This window comes from Hyla sarda, chromosome 5 (genome assembly GCF_029499605.1).
Source record: "Hyla sarda isolate aHylSar1 chromosome 5, aHylSar1.hap1, whole genome shotgun sequence".
Taxonomy (NCBI): domain Eukaryota; kingdom Metazoa; phylum Chordata; class Amphibia; order Anura; family Hylidae; genus Hyla; species Hyla sarda.
The window spans coordinates 271,015,694-271,034,789 of NC_079193.1; the positions used below are offsets into that span (position 1 = coordinate 271,015,694).

At 44.7% G+C, this 19,096-nt stretch overlaps 1 protein-coding gene across 7 annotated transcripts in view; it reads right to left on the reverse strand.

The window, feature by feature from the left end:
- The window catches only part of TTC39C (tetratricopeptide repeat domain 39C), a 97,798-nt gene that overhangs the window by 41,131 nt on the left and 37,571 nt on the right, over positions 1–19,096 (reverse strand). For 6 of the 7 annotated variants that reach the window (XR_008844202.1, XR_008844201.1, XM_056521741.1 and 3 more), the window contains one exon: positions 7,305–7,353. Coding sequence is in view for 5 of the 7 variants with exons in the window: in XM_056521741.1 (XP_056377716.1) it covers positions 7,305–7,353 (49 nt within the window). In the remaining 2 variants the exon portion in view is untranslated. Of the gene's footprint in view, positions 1–7,304; positions 7,354–8,271; positions 8,439–19,096 lie in introns of those variants that run through there. The other variant, XM_056521744.1, reaches the window with a different exon arrangement.

Sequence of the window (19,096 nt, forward strand, 5' to 3'; positions counted from 1 at the left end):
CTAGTCTCCTGCAGTAGAACAGATCAGCCTATCTAGTTCCCTGCAGTAGAACAGATCAGCCTATCTAGTCTCCTGCAGTAGAACAGATCTGCCTATCTAGTCTCCTGCAGTAGAACAGATCTGCCTATCTAGTTCCCTGCAGTAGAACATATGTCTATCTAGTTCCCTGCAGTAGAACAGATCAGCCTATCTAGTCTCCTGCAGTAGAACAGATCTGCCTATCTAGTCACCTGAAGTAGAACAGATCTGCCTATCTAGTCACCTGCAGTAGAACAGATCTGCCTATCTAGTCTCCTGCAGTAGAACAGGTCAGCCTATCTAGTCCCCTGCAGTAGAACAGATCTGCCTATCTAGTCTCCTGTAGTAGAACAGGTCAGCCTATCTAGTCTCCTGCAGTAGAACAGATCAGCCTATCTAGTCTCCTGCAGTAGAACAGATCTGCCTATCTAGTCTCCTGTAGTAGTACAGGTCAGCCTATCTAGTCTCCTGCAGTAGAACAGATCTGTCTATCTAGTCCCCTGCAGTAGAACAGATCTGCCTATCTAGTCTCCTGCAGTAGAACAGATCTGCCTATCTAGTCTCCTGCAGTAGAACAGATCTGCCTATCTAGTCTCCTGCAGTAGAACAGATCTGCCTATCTAGTCTCCTGCAGTAGAACAGATCTGTCTATCTAGTCTCCTGCAGTAGAACAGATCTGCCTATCTAGTCCCCTGCAGCAGAACAGATCAGCCTATCTAGTCTCCTGCAGCAGAACAGATCTGCCTATCTAGTCTCCTGCAGTAGAACAGATCAGCTTATCTAGTCTCCTGCAGTAGAACAGATCTGCCTATCTAGTCTCCTGCAGTAGAACAGATCTGCCTATCTAGTCTCCTGCAGTAGAACAGATCTGCCTATCTAGTCTCCTGCAGTAGAACAGATCTGCCTATCTAGTCTCCTGCAGTAGAACAGATCAGCCTATCTAGTCTCCTGCAGTAGAACAGGTCAGCCATTCTAGTCACCTGCAGTAGAACAGATCTGCCTATCTAGTCTCCTGCAGTAGAACAGATCTGCCTATCTAGTCTCCTGCAGTAGAACAGGTCAGCCTACCTATTCTCCTGCAGTAGAACAGATCAGCCTATCTAGTCCCCTGCAGTAGAACAGATCTGCCTATCTAGTCTCCTGCAGTAGAACAGATCTGCCTATCTAGTCTCCTGCAGTAGAACAGATCTGTCTATCTAGTCTCCTGCAGTAGAACAGATCTGCCTATCTAGTCCCCTGCAGTAGAACAGATCAGCCTATCTAGTCTCCTGCAGTAGAACAGATCTGTCTATCTAGTCTCCTGCAGCAGAACAGATCTGCCTATCTAGTCCCCTGCAGCAGAACAGATCAGCCTATCTAGTCTCCTGCAGCAGAACAGATCAGCCTATCTAGTCTCCTGCAGTAGAACAGATCTGCCTATCTAGTCTCCTGCAGTAGAACAGATCTGCCTATCTAGTCCCCTGCAGTAGAACAGATCTGCCTATCTAGTCTCCTGCAGTAGAACAGATCAGCCTATCTAGTCTCCTGCAGTAGAACAGGTCAGCCATTCTAGTCACCTGCAGTAGAACAGATCTGCCTATCTAGTCTCCTGCAGTAGAACAGATCTGCCTATCTAGTCTCCTGCAGTAGAACAGGTCAGCCTATCTATTCTCCTGCAGTAGAACAGATCAGCCTATCTAGTCCCCTGCAGTAGAACAGATCTGTCTATCTAGTTTCCTGCAGCAGAACAGATCTGCCTATCAAGTCCCCTGCAGCAGAACAGATCTGCCTATCTAGTCTCCTGCAGTAGAACAGATCTGCCTATCTAGTCTCCAGCAGTAGAACAGATCTGCCTATCTATTCTCCTGCAGTAGAACAGATCTGCCTATCTAGTCTCCTGCAGTAGAACAGATCTGTCTATCTAGTCTCCTGCAGTAGAACAGATCTGCCTATCTAGTCCCCTGCAGTAGAACAGATCAGCCTATCTAGTCTCCTGCAGTAGAACAGATCTGTCTATCTAGTCTCCTGCAGCAGAACAGATCTGCCTATCTAGTCCCCTGCAGCAGAACAGATCAGCCTATCTAGTCTCCTGCAGCAGAACAGATCAGCCTATCTAGTCTCCTGCAGTAGAACAGATCTGCCTATCTAGTCTCCTGCAGTAGAACAGATCTGCCTATCTAGTCCCCTGCAGTAGAACAGATCTGCCTATCTAGTCTCCTGCAGTAGAACAGATCAGCCTATCTAGTCTCCTGCAGTAGAACAGGTCAGCCATTCTAGTCACCTGCAGTAGAACAGATCTGCCTATCTAGTCTCCTGCAGTAGAACAGATCTGCCTATCTAGTCTCCTGCAGTAGAACAGGTCAGCCTATCTATTCTCCTGCAGTAGAACAGATCAGCCTATCTAGTCCCCTGCAGTAGAACAGATCTGTCTATCTAGTCTCCTGCAGCAGAACAGATCTGCCTATCAAGTCCCCTGCAGTAGAACAGATCTGTCTATCTAGTCTCCTGCAGTAGAACAGATCTGCCTATCTAGTCTCCAGCAGTAGAACAGATCTGCCTATCTATTCTCCTGCAGTAGAACAGATCTGCCTATCTAGTCTCCTGCAGTAGAACAGATCTGTCTATCTAGTCTCCTGCAGTAGAACAGATCTGCCTATCTAGTCCCCTGCAGTAGAACAGATCTGTCACTTGACATGACCCTTTCTTTAACATTTTGCATAGCAAAGCTGAAAAGAGAGATGTACAAAACAAGAGATGCCAGCCTTTTGTGTAAAATAATTAGAAAGCCATGAAAAAACAAACATATTTTTGACCTCCTTCTCTGGTGTATATCCTCTCAACACAGAATTTTTTATTGGAAAGCCCAGTGGGAGTGATAGTCTGAAAGATGCGATATTCTTCGCCAGACTACAAAGCTTTATCCTTTACATTCTGTAAATCATATCATTTTTTACTAGTCCTTGTCCCTATTAGGCCAAACTTAAAGGGGTACTCCCCTGGAAAAAAAAATTTAAATCGACTTGTGCCAGATAGTTAAACAGATTTGTAAATTACTTCTATTAAAAAAATGTTAATCCTTCCAGTACTTATGAGCTGCTGTTATGATCTATAGGAAGTTCTTCTCTTTTTGAATTTCCTTTCTGCCTGACCACAGTGCTCTCTGCTGACACCTCAGTCCATTTTGGGAACTGTCCGGAGCAGGAGAGTTTTTTCATGGGGATTTGCTCCTACTCTGGACAGTTGCTAAAATGGACAGAGGTTTCAGCAGAGAGCAGTGATCAGGCAGAAGGGAAATTCAAAAAGAAAAGGACTTCCTCTGGTGTAAACAGCAGCTGTTAAATACTGGAAGGATTAATATTTTTTAATAGAAGTATTTTACAAAATCTGTTTAACTTTCTGGCACCAGTTGATTTAAAAAAAAATGTTTTCCAGTGGAGTACCCCTTTAACCTGAGTATATATTTTGTAATATAGAAGGAAAGCCACATCAACATGGAGAGTACATATAAACTCCATAGAGATTCCTCCTTGTGGTTGGATTTGAATCCAAAGTGTCGGTGATGCCAGGCAACAATGCTAACCACTGATCCACTGTGCGTATAATAACGTTTTTTTTTAATTATACGCAAATTCCTTTGATATTTATATATAAAAAAAAGTTCTCAACAGTGTGAATTGTAGTGGATTTTACTAGCGGATCTGTACAGATAAAATCTGCAGCAGATAATAGATTCATTCATGTGGATTTACATATCCTGCATATTTTTTATTGTGGACGTTGACCTGTCCTGCACATTTTTAAATCAACTGAATGTTAAAGGGGTACTCCTAGGGTTGCCACCCTGCCGGTATTTTACCGGCACAGCCGGTATTTTCATCTACATTCCGGGCTGTGCCGGTAAGTTTGGATGAAAAATACCGGCCATGCAATGGCCGGTATTTTTCATTCACTGACAGGGGCGGACGGAGCAGCATCCCCAGAAGAACACTGCTTTCATGACCTGCCGTACAATGCCCATGTCTGACACCACCAGCCTGTGACAGGGAGAGCTCCGTGCGATGACAGGAAGAGATTATACAGTGCTGGGGAGGGGGCGTGACCTCCTGTCTCCTCTCTCCCCTCCCCCTCCTTCCCTCTGCCCCGTGCAGTCTTACAACCCTCCATAGGCAGAGCAGGGAGGGGAGAGGCCGTGTATTCTGTCTCCATCTGCAGCGCAGGGCGGGTGAGTGTCTGTGTATATATGTGTATGTGTCTGTGTATATATGTGTCTGTGTATGTGTCTCTATGTGTCTGTGTATATATATGTGTGTGTGTGTGTGTGTAGGGGGGAGGGGGGGGGTAAACTGCCTAATCTGGGTGACATCTATGCTGCCTAATCTGGGGGACAACTATTCTGCCTAATCTGGGGGACAACTATTCTGCCTAATCTGGGGGACAACTATGCTGCCTGATCTGGGGGACAACTATGCTGCCTAATCTGGGGGACAACTATGCTGCCTAATCTGGGGGACAACTATGCTCCTAATCTGGGGGACAACTATTCTGCCTAATCTGGGGGACAACTATGCTGCCTAATCTGGGGGACAACTATTCTGCCTAATCTGGGGGACAACTATGCTGCCTGATCTGGGGGACAACTATGCTGCCTAATCTGGGGGACAACTATGCTGCCTAATCTGGGGGACAACTATGCTCCTAATTTGGGGGACAACTATGCTCCTAATCTGGGGGACAACTATGCTGCCTAATCTGGGGGACAACTATGCTGCCTAATCTGGGGGACAACTATGCTGCCTAATCTGGGGGACAACTATGCTGCCTAATCTGGGGGACAACTATGCTGCCTAATCTGGGGGACAACTATGCTGCCTAATCTGGGGGACAACTATGCTGCCTAATCTGGGGGACAACTATGCTGCCTAATCTGGGGGACAACTATGCTGCCTAATCTGGGGGACAACTATGCTGCCTAATCTGGGGGACAACTATGCTCCTAATCTGGGGGACAACTATGCTGCCTAATCTGGGGGACAACTATGCTCCTAATCTGGGGGACAACTATGCTGCCTAATCTGGGGGACAACTATGCTCCTAATCTGGGGGACAACTATGCTCCTAATCTGGGGACAACTATGCTGCTTAATCTGGGGGACAACTATGCTGCCTAATCTGGGGGACAACTATGCTCCTAATCTGGGGGACAACTATGCTGCCTAATCTGGGGGACAACTATGCTGCCTAATCTGGGGGACAACTAGGCTCCTAATCTGGGGGACAACTATGCTCCTAATCTGGGGGACAACTATGCTGCCTGATCTGGGGGACAACTACCCGGCCCTCCACAATATTTTTAGTTTCTCATGTGGCCCCATGGGATAAATAATTGCCCACTCCATTACTCCTCAACCCCGGACATTCCTTAACCTGGAGCCGCCCGGGGAAAGGAGAAAGTGAAGACAAAAGACTGGTGAGACCTCTCTGCAAAATTGTGTATTTAATGCAGTGTTTCCCAACCAGGGTGCCTCCAGCTGTTGCAAAACTATTACTCCCAGCATGCCCAGACAGCCTTTGGCTGTCCGGGCATGCTGGGAGTTGTAGTTTTGCAATAGCTGGAGGCACCCTGGTTGGGAAACACTGATTTAATGTTTTAATGAGTGAAACTATCTGCTGCGCTCTGTATCTAATCCTGTCATGTGCGATACTGTCTGCTGAGCCTGTGTATCTAATCCTGTCATGTGTGATACTGTGAGCTGAGCCTGTATATCCAAATCTGTCATGTGGGATACTATCTGCTGAGCCTGTGCATCTAAATCTGTCATGTGTGATACTGTCTGCTGAGCCTGTGTATCTAATCCTGTTATGTGTGATACTGTCTGCTGAGCCTGTGCATCTAAATCTGTCATGTGTGATACTGTCTGATTAGCCTGTTTATCTGACGTTGCGCAGGGGGACGTCACTCGTCATCACAGGGAGCCAGCGTTGCTGTCGCGCACCACCACTACCGCCGCCGCTGGCATAAATAGGGTTTTGGTTGGTATTTTCTAAATGTAATTTTTTTTGTGCGATATAGGAAAATTCCCCCCACATATATATTGTATCCCTCCAATCCTCTGTGCCATTTCTTAAACCCCCCTCCCATCCCCCATGCCATTTCTTAAACCCCCCTCCCATCCCCCGTGCCATTTCTTAAACCCCAGATCCCTCAGCCCCTGTGCAATCTGGCCCCTCCCCTTTTGTAGCTCCACCCCCACATAGCCACACCCATGACCGGTATTTTTCTGAGGGAAAGGTGGCAACCCTAGGTACTCCACTGGCCAGCATTCAGAACATTTAGTTCCGAACGCTGTGTGCGCGCGCTGCGGGGGTCAGCCACACCCCTCAATGCAAGTCTATGGAGGGGGCGTGGCGGCCGCCATGCCACCTCCCGTACACTTGCATTGAGGGGGAGTGGCGTGACATCACGAAGGGGCATTTTCCGACCCCCGCAGCGCGCACACAGCGTTCAGAACTAAATGTTCCAAATGCTAACCAGTGAAGTACCCCTTTAATTTCTGTTATATATTGATCTCAGATTTCTTTAGGACTTTCCCCACTGACTATGAAAAGTAAAAATTCACAAATATTATATTGTCTTGTGTTTTGCTGCAGATCACCCACAAATTCACAGCAAAATCCACAACTGCGGTGTAATACTTTTTTTTATTTTTGCATAAAATTTTAGTAAAATCTGCAGTGGCAAATCTGTACCAAAATTCACATGATTTGGTGAATAGTTTGTGGATTTCCCTGTGGATTGTTTGTGGGCTTGCTGTAGAAATTTTGGCCTAGATTTATCAAACATTGTGAGAGAAAAAGTAGAGTGATTTCCCCACAGCAACCAATCACAGCTCAGCTAAAGAGCTCTGGTAAAGTGAAAGCTGAGCTGTGATTGGTTGCTGTGTGAAAATCTCTCCCCTATTACTCTGACATAGTTTGATAAATCTGAGCCTCAGAACTTACTTTCAGGGTGTGATCACACACTAGTAACTAGCAGCAGGGTTATGCTACCAGTCATGTGAATCAGTCCGCTGGCAATACGCAAATCTGACACGGATGCGGACTGTCCACGGACCCATTTAAATGGTAGCGGAACTCGCAGAAGATTTCCTGTTGCTAGTTACTAGCTTGTGAACGCACCCTAGAAGAGAATAGGCCAGCAAATCAAGAATGATCTTGTTCAGACACAAAAGGGTTTATATAAAGACGAAAAACAAACAAGAGTATAAGTACTGCTCCGACATATGATCTGAAGATACTCTACAACTTACCAAAAAGCTGACAAAACTAGCTCCAAAGCTCATCAATGGACTGTGATTCCTACAAGACAAAAGGAAAGGCCTGGTTACATTGGTAAATTCTGAAGAAAAGACAATTCCTATTCCGGACATGAAGACATTTTTTCTCAGGATACTGAGAATGGGAGATTTATCAAAACCTGTCCAGAGGAAAAGTTGCCTAGTTAGGCTGGGTTCACACCACGTTTTTGCAATACAGTTCCCGTATACGTTTTCAATGTGAAAACCGTACGGAACCGTATTGAATCCGTATGCATTAACTCTCCATTGAAAACCATATGCCAAATGATGCATCAGGTTGTGTCCGTTTGGAATCCTGTACGGTTTTGTCAAGTTTTTTTCCAGCTTCAAAAAACCGCAGTCTACCACGGTTTTTGGTCCAGGTGAAAAACTGTATTAAACCGTATATGTTTTTTTTAAAACATGGGAGTCTATGGGAACCGTACAGAACCGTATGTGCATACGGTTCAATCCGGTTTTCACCATACATTTTTTTACTTTGCACAGTTTTTTTTCTTGGAATTTCAATCAAACAAGTGAAACTTTATTCAAAATGGAGTGAAAATTTAAAAAAAGGTATATGTTTTTTTTCTTAAAAAACAGATGCAACCAGACATCATTTCTCAAACCGTACACAGTTTTTAACTGTATATGGGTTGAAATTTGTACACACGTTTTGATACAGTTTAGTCAGGTTTTCAGGAATACGTTTTTCATCAAAAACCTGATACGGGAACTGTATTGCAAAAACGTGGTGTGAATGCACCCTTACCCATAGCAACCAATCAACGCACTTCTTTCATTTTGAACAAAACCTCTGCAAAATGAAAGAAGCGATCTGATTGGTTGCTATGGGCAACTTTTCCTTTGCACAAGTTTTGATAAATCTCCCCCAATATCCTTACCAATCCTATATACTAAACTAAAGTATTAAACTAACCTTAAATTGCAGATAGCATTAGTTCTGCTTTACTGTTAGCACCGAGGAAATATGGACATACAATTTCCTGATCTTCATGTGTCTTTAGTGACGGCTATCCTGTCTGGTCTGAAACCAGGTCTGAGAACAGCTACTGTAGCATAAAATGCTCAAAAGGTTCCTGCTGGCTACGATAAAAACATGTCAGAACACACAATACATCATGGCTTGCTGCATATACAGTCATGGCTTTAAATGTTGGCACCCCTGAGATTTTTCCAGAAAATGAAGTATTTATCACAGAAAAGGATTGCAGTAACACATGTTTTGTTATACACATGTTTATTCCCTTTGTGTGTATTGAAACTAAACCAAAAAAGGGAGAGAAAAAAGCAAAATGGACATAATGTCACACCAAACTCCAAAAATGGGCTGGACAAAATTATTGCACCAGTGCGAACCAAAATCCGTGTGTAGTCCTCATGATGGAGATTTCATGATGCCTTGCACACATTCAAGGCCTCCAGTGCCAGAGGCAGCAAAACAACCCCAAAACATCATTGAACCTCCACCATATTTCACTGTAGGTACTGTGTTGTTTTCTTTGTAGGCCTCATTCCGTTTTCGGTAAACAGTAGAATGATGTGCTTTACCAAAAAGCTCTATCTTGGTCTCATCTGTACACAAGACATTTTCCCAGAAGGATTTTGGCTTACTCAAGTTTATTTTGGCAAAATGTAGTCTTGCTTTTTTCTGTCTCTGTGTCAGCAGTGGGGTCCTCCTGGGTCTCCTGCCATAGCGTTTAATATAATTTAAATGTCGATGGATAGTTCGCGCTGACACTAGTGTTCCCTGAGCCTGGAGGACAGCTTGAATATCTTTGGAACTTGTTTGGGGCTGCTTATCCACCATACGGACTATCCTGCATTGACACCTTTCATCAATTTTTCTCTTCCGTCCAGGGAGATTAGCCACAGTGCCATGGGTTGCAAACTTCTTGATAATGTTGCGCACTGTGGAAAAAGGCAAATCTAGCTCTCTGGAGATGGACTTGTAACCTTGAGATTGTTGATATTTTTCCACAATTCTGGTTCTCAAGTCCTCAGACAGTTCTCTTCTCCTCTTTCTGTTGTCCATGCTTAGTGTGGCACACACAGACACACAGTGCAAAGACTAAGTGACTTTCTCTCCTTTTTATCTGCTTTCAGGTGTGATTTTTATATTGCCCACACCTGTTATTTGCCACAGGTGAGTTTAAAAGGAGCATCACATGCTTGAAACAATCTTATTTTTCCACAATTTTGAACTTTTTTTCCTCCCTTTTTTGGTTTAGTTCCAATACACACAAAAGGGAATAAACATGTGTATAGCAAAACATGTGTTACTGAAATCCTTTTCAGTGAGAAATACTTCATTTTCTTGAAAAATTTCAGGGGTGCCAACATTTACGGCCATGACTGTAAGGCTGTGTAGCTGCAGATTGGTCGGCGTTTCCATGTTGACCCGGCCACTGCCAGAAATCCCAGAGGCTGACCCAGAAGCAGGAGCTAGTGCTATCCCATTAGTTGGGGCTGAATCTTATTTCCCATATGAGATCATACTTTTTACTACAAGGTGTGACTTTTACTTCTACACCCTTTAATTTCCATTAGAATGGACATTAGATGTAAAAGTTCCACCCTATTTCTCCATCTAGTAGTTTAGGTGGGGTACTCAATGTTCCAACTTTATATGCTGACCTTGGATATTGTTCATTCTACAGTATATCCAACATAATTAACATATATATTAGAAAAGCTATATAACTTCAAAGGTATAGTGGCACTATTGTTATAAAGTAGTCAGGGTCACTGGGCTGCGGTAATTTCATCACAGCGGGAGACTGGTGGTGCTGGGTCTGGTGGTGCTGGGAACCAGAAAGAACTAAGGGGCAGATTTATCAAACTTTGTGAGAGAAAAAAAATAGAGAGATTTTTCCACAGCGACCTATCACAGCTCAGCAAGCGAGCTCTGGTAAAGTGAAACCTGAGCTGTGATTGGTTCCTGTGGAAAAATCTCTCTATTTTTTCTCTCACAGTTTGACAATTCTGGGCCTAAGTTACTAAATATAAATAGCATAGAAGAGACGCGGTTACCCGCACTGAACGCTAGGTTTCAGTTGACAGACTCCGCTTCAACTGCTCACACGGACCACACCGGTTCCAGACCAGATGCCGGGCGCTCAGAGGCGACTGCCGGCGGTTTTGCGCTGTGTGCGCTTCTTCCGGCCTCGTACGAGGCCGGAAGAAGCGCACACAGCGCAAAACTGCCGGCAGTCGCCTTTTGCACACCCTGCATCAGGTCTGGAACTGGTGATGTCCATGTGAGCAGTTGAAACGAGTCGGTCAAATGAAGCCTAGCGGTGAGTGCGGGTAACCGCGTCTCTTTTATGCCATTTAGATTAGTAAAGCTGCTCACTGCTGTAAATTTTTAATAATCCTGCCTTTGCCCCTATAGAGGTAGGGCAATCCTTTAGGTATATTTCGGAATAGGTCGGAATAGACAACTGTGACTATCGTAGTTACCATCAAACCATTTTTGATCCTAAGCTATCCCATAATCCTTTGTTCGCTGCAACATTTCATTGTATTACACCACAAATTGCCTTGAGAGCTCCGGAGCCCAAGCTGAAGGCCACAAGTGTTTCGTTCGCTGCCGGCACATGAAACATTTTTGTGAGATGCTTTAGAAATCTCCGTACATTGATTTACCTAGCGAAGCCATTATGAATCCCAGGCTGTGGGAGCGATTAAATAATGGATGAGTCACTGCATCGCTCAGCGCCAGCAACCCACAAATTACTCTGAATGATCTATATTTACAAATCCTACGCCATTTTTTATAATAACAGAGAAAATATATTTTGTGCACATTCAGAAAAGGCTATTATGTCCTTTAATCGCTTCCTTGTACATTAAAACTTCCATTACAGCTGTACTTTACTCGGCCGGTGCAGTCACGGCATAACCCACCTCGCCAAACACTAAAATACTAATCAATATAATACCCACTGTATGTTAGTAATGATACAAGCCATACGCTGCAGGAAGGCAGCTGATCGGACATCACATTTGTCCTATACATAGTCCACTGCAGGCAAAAAGAAGACTGGACCATAAGAACATATTGGGCCCCAGTACCAGAAAGTGGAGCATGATGGACACTATAGCAGCGATACTGGAGGCTACGGGGACCAGGTGAGAGGTAAGTATAGTTTTGGGAGGGTGGTGCGGGGAAGCAGCCTGGGCATGTGTTTAAAAAACTATTTTTGCAGCATATCCCCTTTAATGGGTTATAGTTGCCCGACAATTTCAAGTTCCCAGAGAGCAGGGTCCAGGGCCGGTCCACCTATAGGCAAAATAGGCAGCCGCCTAGAGCACCCTCTTGATGGGGCACCGTTCTGCCCTCTTCAATTAAAGGAGTAGTCCAGTGGTGACTCAGTGGTTAACAAGTTATCCCCTATCCTAAGGATAGGGGATAAGTTTGAGATCGCGGGGGGTCCGACCGCTGGGGCCCCCTGCGATCTCCTGTACGGAGCCCTGACAGCCCACGGGAAGGGGGCGTGTCGACCTCCGCACGAAGCAGCGGCCGACACGCCCCCTCAATACAACTCTATGGCAGAGCCGAAGCGCTGCCTTCGGCAATCTCCGGCTCTGCCATAGAGATGTATTGAGGGGGCGTGTCGGCCGCCGCTTCGTGCGGGGGTCGACACCCGCTATCTGGCCGGAGAGCCAAGGGCCCCGTACAGAGAGATCGCAGGGGGCCCCAGCGGTCGGACCCCCCCCCCCCCCCCCCCCCCCCCCCCCCCCGCGATCTCAAACTTATCCCCTATCCTTAGGATAGGGGAAAAGTTTTTCACCACTAGACTACCCCTTTAAGTTATTTCTTCAGGTCCTGACAGACACAAAACTGTCACCACAGTAGTAATGTGATTAAATGAGAAGGGGTTTTGTTACAGTGTGTCACCACAGAAGTAAGGAGATTACATGAGGAGGAGGTGTGTTACAGTGTGTCACCACAGCAGTGAGGAGATTGAATGAGGAGGGGGTTTGTTACAGTGTGTCACCCTAGAAGTAAGGAGATTATATGAGGAGGAGGTGTGTTACAGTGTGTGACCCCAGTACTAGGGTGGGGCGTGTAATTGGGAGGAGTCAATGGGCAGCAAAAATCCTTGCACCAGCCCTGGCAGGGTCAGATGGCACTGCAAGGAAGTGTCTGAAGTAAAACTCCCAGAAATCACTGGTATTTCTGTGGTTTCCCGGTACAGGACCTGATCCTCTTCCTTGCCTAAGGTCCCCGCAGCTAGAGTCCCTCCATGTCTATATGGCTCTCCTGTAGGGCTTACCCGTAGTCGTCTTAAGTAAGATGTGTATATATTAATTCAATGTATAGGAAATATATGTATAGGACCTTAGTGGTCACGTGATACACAGTTGTAATGTATAAAATGCTTAAGGACCTTTGGAGGTCTTGTGATTTACCAGGGATCATAACTTACAGGTTTGCTGACCAATGAGCTTTGTCCAGCCCTCTTGATATATAAGGGGCTGCAGCCACTAAATTATCTCTCTTATTTCCTGGCTACAAAGCAAGCACAATCATCTCAGCAGAAATCAATTCATCTAGGCCCAAAGCCTAAGAACCTGCAGCCACAAAACGTGAGTTACCAAAGCTCAAACTACTGAATCCTGTGTGACTACTATCAGCTCAAATGTTCTAAAATAGTAGCACAGTGGCTAGCATCAAAAGATCATTGCTTCCAAGTCCCAGCAAACCTGTGAGGAACCTGTATCCCGGTTCACTCTTGAAAAGACTGTTATGTTCAATACCGTTGCATAAAATCTGCAAGTAAAGTTTCTTCAGTTTACTTCATAAAATCTGCTGTGGAGAGTCCGTTATTTTTCCCTGCCGTTTGTGGGACGGTTGGCGGTAGGAACATTACTATTGAGGAAACCTCACCCTGGAGTCACGACATTCAAGGGCTAATACCACCAGACCCTACACTACACTACCACTGCAACACCCCAGTCACCGTTACTCTCCTGGTTTACCACATTTCACAATGGGAATATGACCGCTATCTACTGTACATAAATTCTTTAGGCAAGTAAGTATAGTACAGTAAGACTAGTATGTGCTATGACTACAGAAAGGAGGCAAGGACAGGCATGTGGAACACTACACCCTGCTGCCACCAACACACACCCAACACAGGTGACATAACCACATGCACTATATTGCAGAAAAGTACCCGTATTTTTCGCCATATAAGACACTCCGGCATATAAGACGCACCCAATTTTAAAGGAGGAAAATCTAAAAGAAAAAAAAAAGATTCTGAACCAAATACAATGTAAAGTATAGGACAGTGATCTACAACCTGCGGACCTCCAGATGTTGCAAAACTACAACTCCCAGCATGCCCGGACAGCCAACGGCTGTCCAGGCATGCTAGGAGTTGTAGTTTTGCAACATCTGGAGGTCCGCAGGTTGAAGACCACTGGTATAGGAGGTAATACTCACATGTCCCCACCGCTCCGGAACCGTCACCGCTGCCCTGGATGTCACCCTCCATGGCTGTCGCCGCGTCCCCGTCGCTCCGGAACGTCTCTGCTGCCCGGTATCCTCGCTCTCCGTCGCCACCATCACATCGCTATGCACGCTGCTACGCACGCCGCTCCTATTGGATGACGGGAGGGCGTGCACGACGACGTGATGACGACGGAGAGCGCCGGCCATGCAGGGGATCTCAGCACGGAGCAGTCATTCGCCGATCGGACCCCGAGGAGGCTGGTAAGGTCCCTCCCGCTGTCCTGTAAGCTGTTCGGGACGCCGTGGCGGTCCCGAACAGCCCGACTGAGCAGCCGGGTTAGTGTCACTTTCGCTTCAGACGCGGCGGTCAGCTTTGATCGCCGCGTCTGAAGGGTTAATACAGGGCATCATATTAGCTGCGGGTCCTGGCCGCTGATGGCCTCAGGGACCGCCGCAATAGGACAGGGTTTTAATGTGTATTTGCCGTATAAGACGCACCAACTCCCCCCCCCCCCCCTGTTTTGGGGAAGAAAAAGAGCGTCTTATACGGCGAAAGATACGGTATATATGACTGCTATATGATTATACCACCTATGGCATAGTATAGTACAGTGCTGCTAAACATGCAAACCTTAGAAACAAGGAGGAAGAAAGCCCATGAACATCATCACGAGATAAGGATCGTTGGCTGGAGAGGAAATCTAATAATCTCATTTTTGGTTCCTCAGAAAGAAATGAAACATTGACAAGTGGGAGCCTGTATTCTGTCTGTACGGTTGGGCACCCTGCACATAACAGGTTACATGTGATCAAATTATCAGCACAAACAATATTTCCCATAGTTCATATTCAAAGATTCTAAGTTCAAAGCCTGATTTACAATCATTCACTGACAGCATGCAGAGCTGTTTACCAGCATCCCACACTATCCATACCACAAACAACAAGCTTTTCACCAGTCTTCTATTTGGATGGACTCTTCAGATGATGCAACTAGAGCTGACTTTATATGGTCGATCTTACGCTGTAGTGTTGGCCTGTTTAATGCTGGCAAGACTGAGGTACCGAGTCTAAGGACCCCCTGTACTTTACCATTATCCCCGAAAAAGGGTGTGTGGACTTTGCTGTGGGAGAATCTTTAGGTCTTGGTCCCCAGAATAGTCATGGACTGTCATGGCAATCTCAAAGAGGTGCTGTTGTTGTCATGATCTTGTTAAATGTTATAATCCTCCCATTTCACTGCCCCCATCATGATAAACCACCCCCTGCCTGTCAGATATACAGACTGGGAAGGGGCGTTACCAAGCAGGCGTGACATAATCTGAAGCCATACAGGGGAGAACTTCCTCCCTCACCCAGAGAAGTTCAGTGTGAGATGAGCTATGATTGGCTAAGGCTGCACACACACCCCTCAGCACTCAAGACTGCATATCCTGATTTTGGACTTCTGCCAGGCCAGCAGGAGTCCAAAGTCTGTGCAAAAGATGGGGGAAAATGTGCTTTGGACAAGTAGGGAGACTCCTAGTGGCAGCTTTTTTTAAACACAAATAAACTATTTTTTTTTTTAAACAAAGTATATTAGAAAGATGTTGTATTTACCATAAGTAGTGCAATAGCAAAAATTCGTTTTAATGAGAGTGCCCATTTAAGCCCAATTCCAGTTGGTACAGATCCACTGTAGACACCCAAAAGAAATTCCTTGCTGTTTTTCTATAGTGTGCACGGGCCCTTATAGTTTTACATGTGGATGGGCAGAGCCTTTAAGGTAATACTTCTACCAATAGCTGTAGAGCTTTTATTGATGTCAGAGAAGTGTCACTGGTTTAAACTTCTGCTGTACAGTCCAAAAACATGGAGCCATTCTAATATTTCTGTGATGTTTAAGAGAGTCTGTCAGCAAGTTTAACTCAACAAAACTGCAGACTGCCCTACAGAGAGGACGGGGAGAGGACATAACACTACCTGGTGGTTCGGTCATGCAGAAAATGTTATTTAAAGTGTACCCGTCAGATCCAACAAAAAGCTTTGTTTTTAAATATATCACTCAGTACCTAATTCTGACCATGTGCATCTAACATTTATGTGTCTAGCACCTTTATTTATTTATTTTATTACACTTTTAATTTAGCTCACTAGTCTGAATTCCTCTCAAATGGAGGGGGACGTGGCCTCACTGTGCAGGTCTCCACCCCCTCCCTCAGCATGCTGTCTGCTCACATCTCCCCTAGCATTAGCAAAACTACAACTCCCAGCTTGTCCTCACTGACAGTAGCGGGACACAAGCTGACAGCGGGAGGATTTTTCCTCCAGCTGTGAGCCCTGCACTCACAGCTGTCAATCAAGGAAGTGTGTCCATGACATAGGTGATGATGCATGGACACAGCAGGACTAGTATGAGTCCAAGCAGGCAGGGGGGCAGTTGTTTGACTGGCTTTTTCAGTATGAAATACTGAACATTTTCTAATGAAAGCAATTGCCAAACCTATTGGTTATACATGCTTTACAACATATCAAAGGTTTATGTATCTGACAGCGCCCATTTAATGTCTCTGGTTAGGTGCATAAAGTTCCCTGTTTGGTGTTTCCCTGGCTTCTCCTTTAAGTTGTGATTGGTAGCGGTAGTGCCCAATCAGAAGACTGGCAAAGCTGTCAATCATGGCCTATAGAAGGGGCTAGGAAAATCCATCCTCCTGGACACATGCCGTGGCATCAAACATTCCACTTGCAGACCTCTCCATATTTGTAAATTACTTCCATTAAAAAATCTTAATCCTTCCTGTACTTATCAGCTGTTTTATGCTCCACAGGAAGTTCTTTTCTTTTTGAATTTCCTTTCTGTCTGACCACAGTGCTCTCTGCTGACACCTCTTTCCATTTTAGGAACTGTCCGGAGCAGTGTAGGTTTGCTATGGGGATTTGCTCCTACTCTGAATGGACAGAGGTGTCAACAGAGAGCACTGGGGTCAGATTGAAAGGAAATTCAAAAAGAAAAGAACTTCCTGTAGAGCATACAACAGCTGATAAGTACTGGAAGGATTAAGATTTTTTTTAATAGAAGTCATTTACAAATATGTTTAACTTTCTGCCACCAGTTGATTTAAAAAAAAAAAAATTTCCAGGGGAGTACCCCTTTTAGGGTCTATTCACATGTACAGTATTCTGCGCAGATTTGATGCGCAGGATTTCAAGTCAGTTTACATTAAAATCTGCAGCAGAAAATGCTGCGCATCAAATCTGCACAGAATACTGTACATTTGAATAGACCCTAAGGCGGTGTTTCCCAACCAGGGTGCCTCCAGCTGTTGCAAAACTACAACTCCCAGCATGCCCGGACAGCCAATGGCTGTCCGGGCATGCTGGGAGTTGTAGTTTTGCAACAGCTGGAGGCCCCCTGGATGGAGAACACTGCTTTAAGGAATAACGTTATACAAAGCCTTGGAAATATGCATAATACCGAGTGAAAGCATTGACGGCTCGGTAATTTCACATGACAGTAGTACGTCCATTTTACCGCAGGCACTTTAACTCTTTGGATTGTGGTAAAGCTAAGAACACAAAGAGCATGACTGCTTATTGTCACACGTCTTAAGGAGGAATACACATTTCCTTAATTACTAGTGAAATGACTGATCACGTCTTATTCCATACTAGAATAGATTTCCAGGCTTACGAGGCTTGTACTTTTTGTATTGCATTGATATGATTGTCTTTAAGCTGCGTGTTATGTCTGCCCCCCGCCTTAAGAAATCTGCTGTAAACCATTCATTAGCACCTGCCCTATACTTACATTTCCACATACATTGCCCCAGCATGGGCCTTGGCTCGGCTTTAGCCTAAATGATATACCTATGTTTTATTACAATGACACTGTGCAAACAGTCTGCAAACAGGGCAAATGTCACGCAGTGCTCTGGCAAACAGTAAATCATGTAGTAAAATGTCCTTGGATATAACAAGTGAAATGTAAACCTAAACACATGCACAGTGCTAACTGTGAGGTTAGATGTGAATTCCGCGGCTGCATTAATTTGGCCAAAATTCTGCATCTTTAAAGGGGTTATACAGGAAAAAAACTTTTTTTTATACATATATATCAACTGGCTCCAGAAAGTTAAACAGATTTGTAAATTACTTCTTTAAAAAAAAAAATTAATCCTTTCAGTACTTATGAGCTGCTGAAGTTGAGTTGTTCTTTTCTGTCTAAGTGCACTCTGATGACAACTGTCTCGGGAACTGTCCAGAGTAGAAGCAAATCCCCATAGCAAACCTCTTCTACTCAGTGCAGTTCCCGAGACAAGCAGAGATGTCGGCAGAGAGCACCGTTGCCAGACAGAAAAGAACAATGTATCTTAAGCAGCTGATAACTACTGGAAGGATTAAGATTTTTTTTTATAAAAGCAATTTACAAATCTGTTTAACTTTCTGGAGCCAGTTGATATAAAAAAAAAAAAATTATAATAATCCTGGAATATCCCTTTAAATCATTTGCGGAATTTCTGCAGAATTCATGCAGAATTTCTGCATGAATTCCTCATGAATCCTCAGGGTACGTTAAAAAAAAGTGCCTTTATTCTGCAAAAGTTACTTTTTGCGAGGAATCCGTGGGAATTCCACACAAAATCCACATTTAGCAAAGAGAAAAAAAAAAGCCCCACTGACTTTAATGGGCTTTCGCAGCCGAATTCCGCAAATATATAAGACATGATGGAATTTTAGCTGCAGAGTGTCCATAGTGAAAATTCTGCTGTGAGACTGCGGAATCCCATTGAAGTGAGTGGGCTTTAAACACATGCAGAAATTCCATGCGGATTGTAATTCGGAAATTCTGCTGTGTGAACATAACCTAAGGGTCAATGAAGTCTGTTTTTTTATGGTCTGAGCTGCACCATTTGGCCTCAGAAGGTAAATCACAGGGCTAAATCCCACGAAAAATACAGTGGAGAGGGAAGACCATTTTAGATGACAGAGGGCAATGCCCCCTGCCCAAAGCAAGATCTTAATTTAAAAAAAATGGTGCGGTATTAGAAGTACATGACTTGTCTGGACAAAGCCATAGGCTTAAAGGGGTACTCCGGTGGAAAACAATTTTTTTTTAATCAACTCGTGCCAGAAGGTTAAACAGATTTGTAAATTACTTATTAAACTATTAAAAAAATCTTAATCCTTCCAGTACTTATCAGCTGCTGTATACTACATAGGAAGGTGAGTTGTTCTTTTCTGTCTGTCCACAGTGCTCTCTGCTGACACCTCTGTCCATGTTAGGAACTGTTCATAA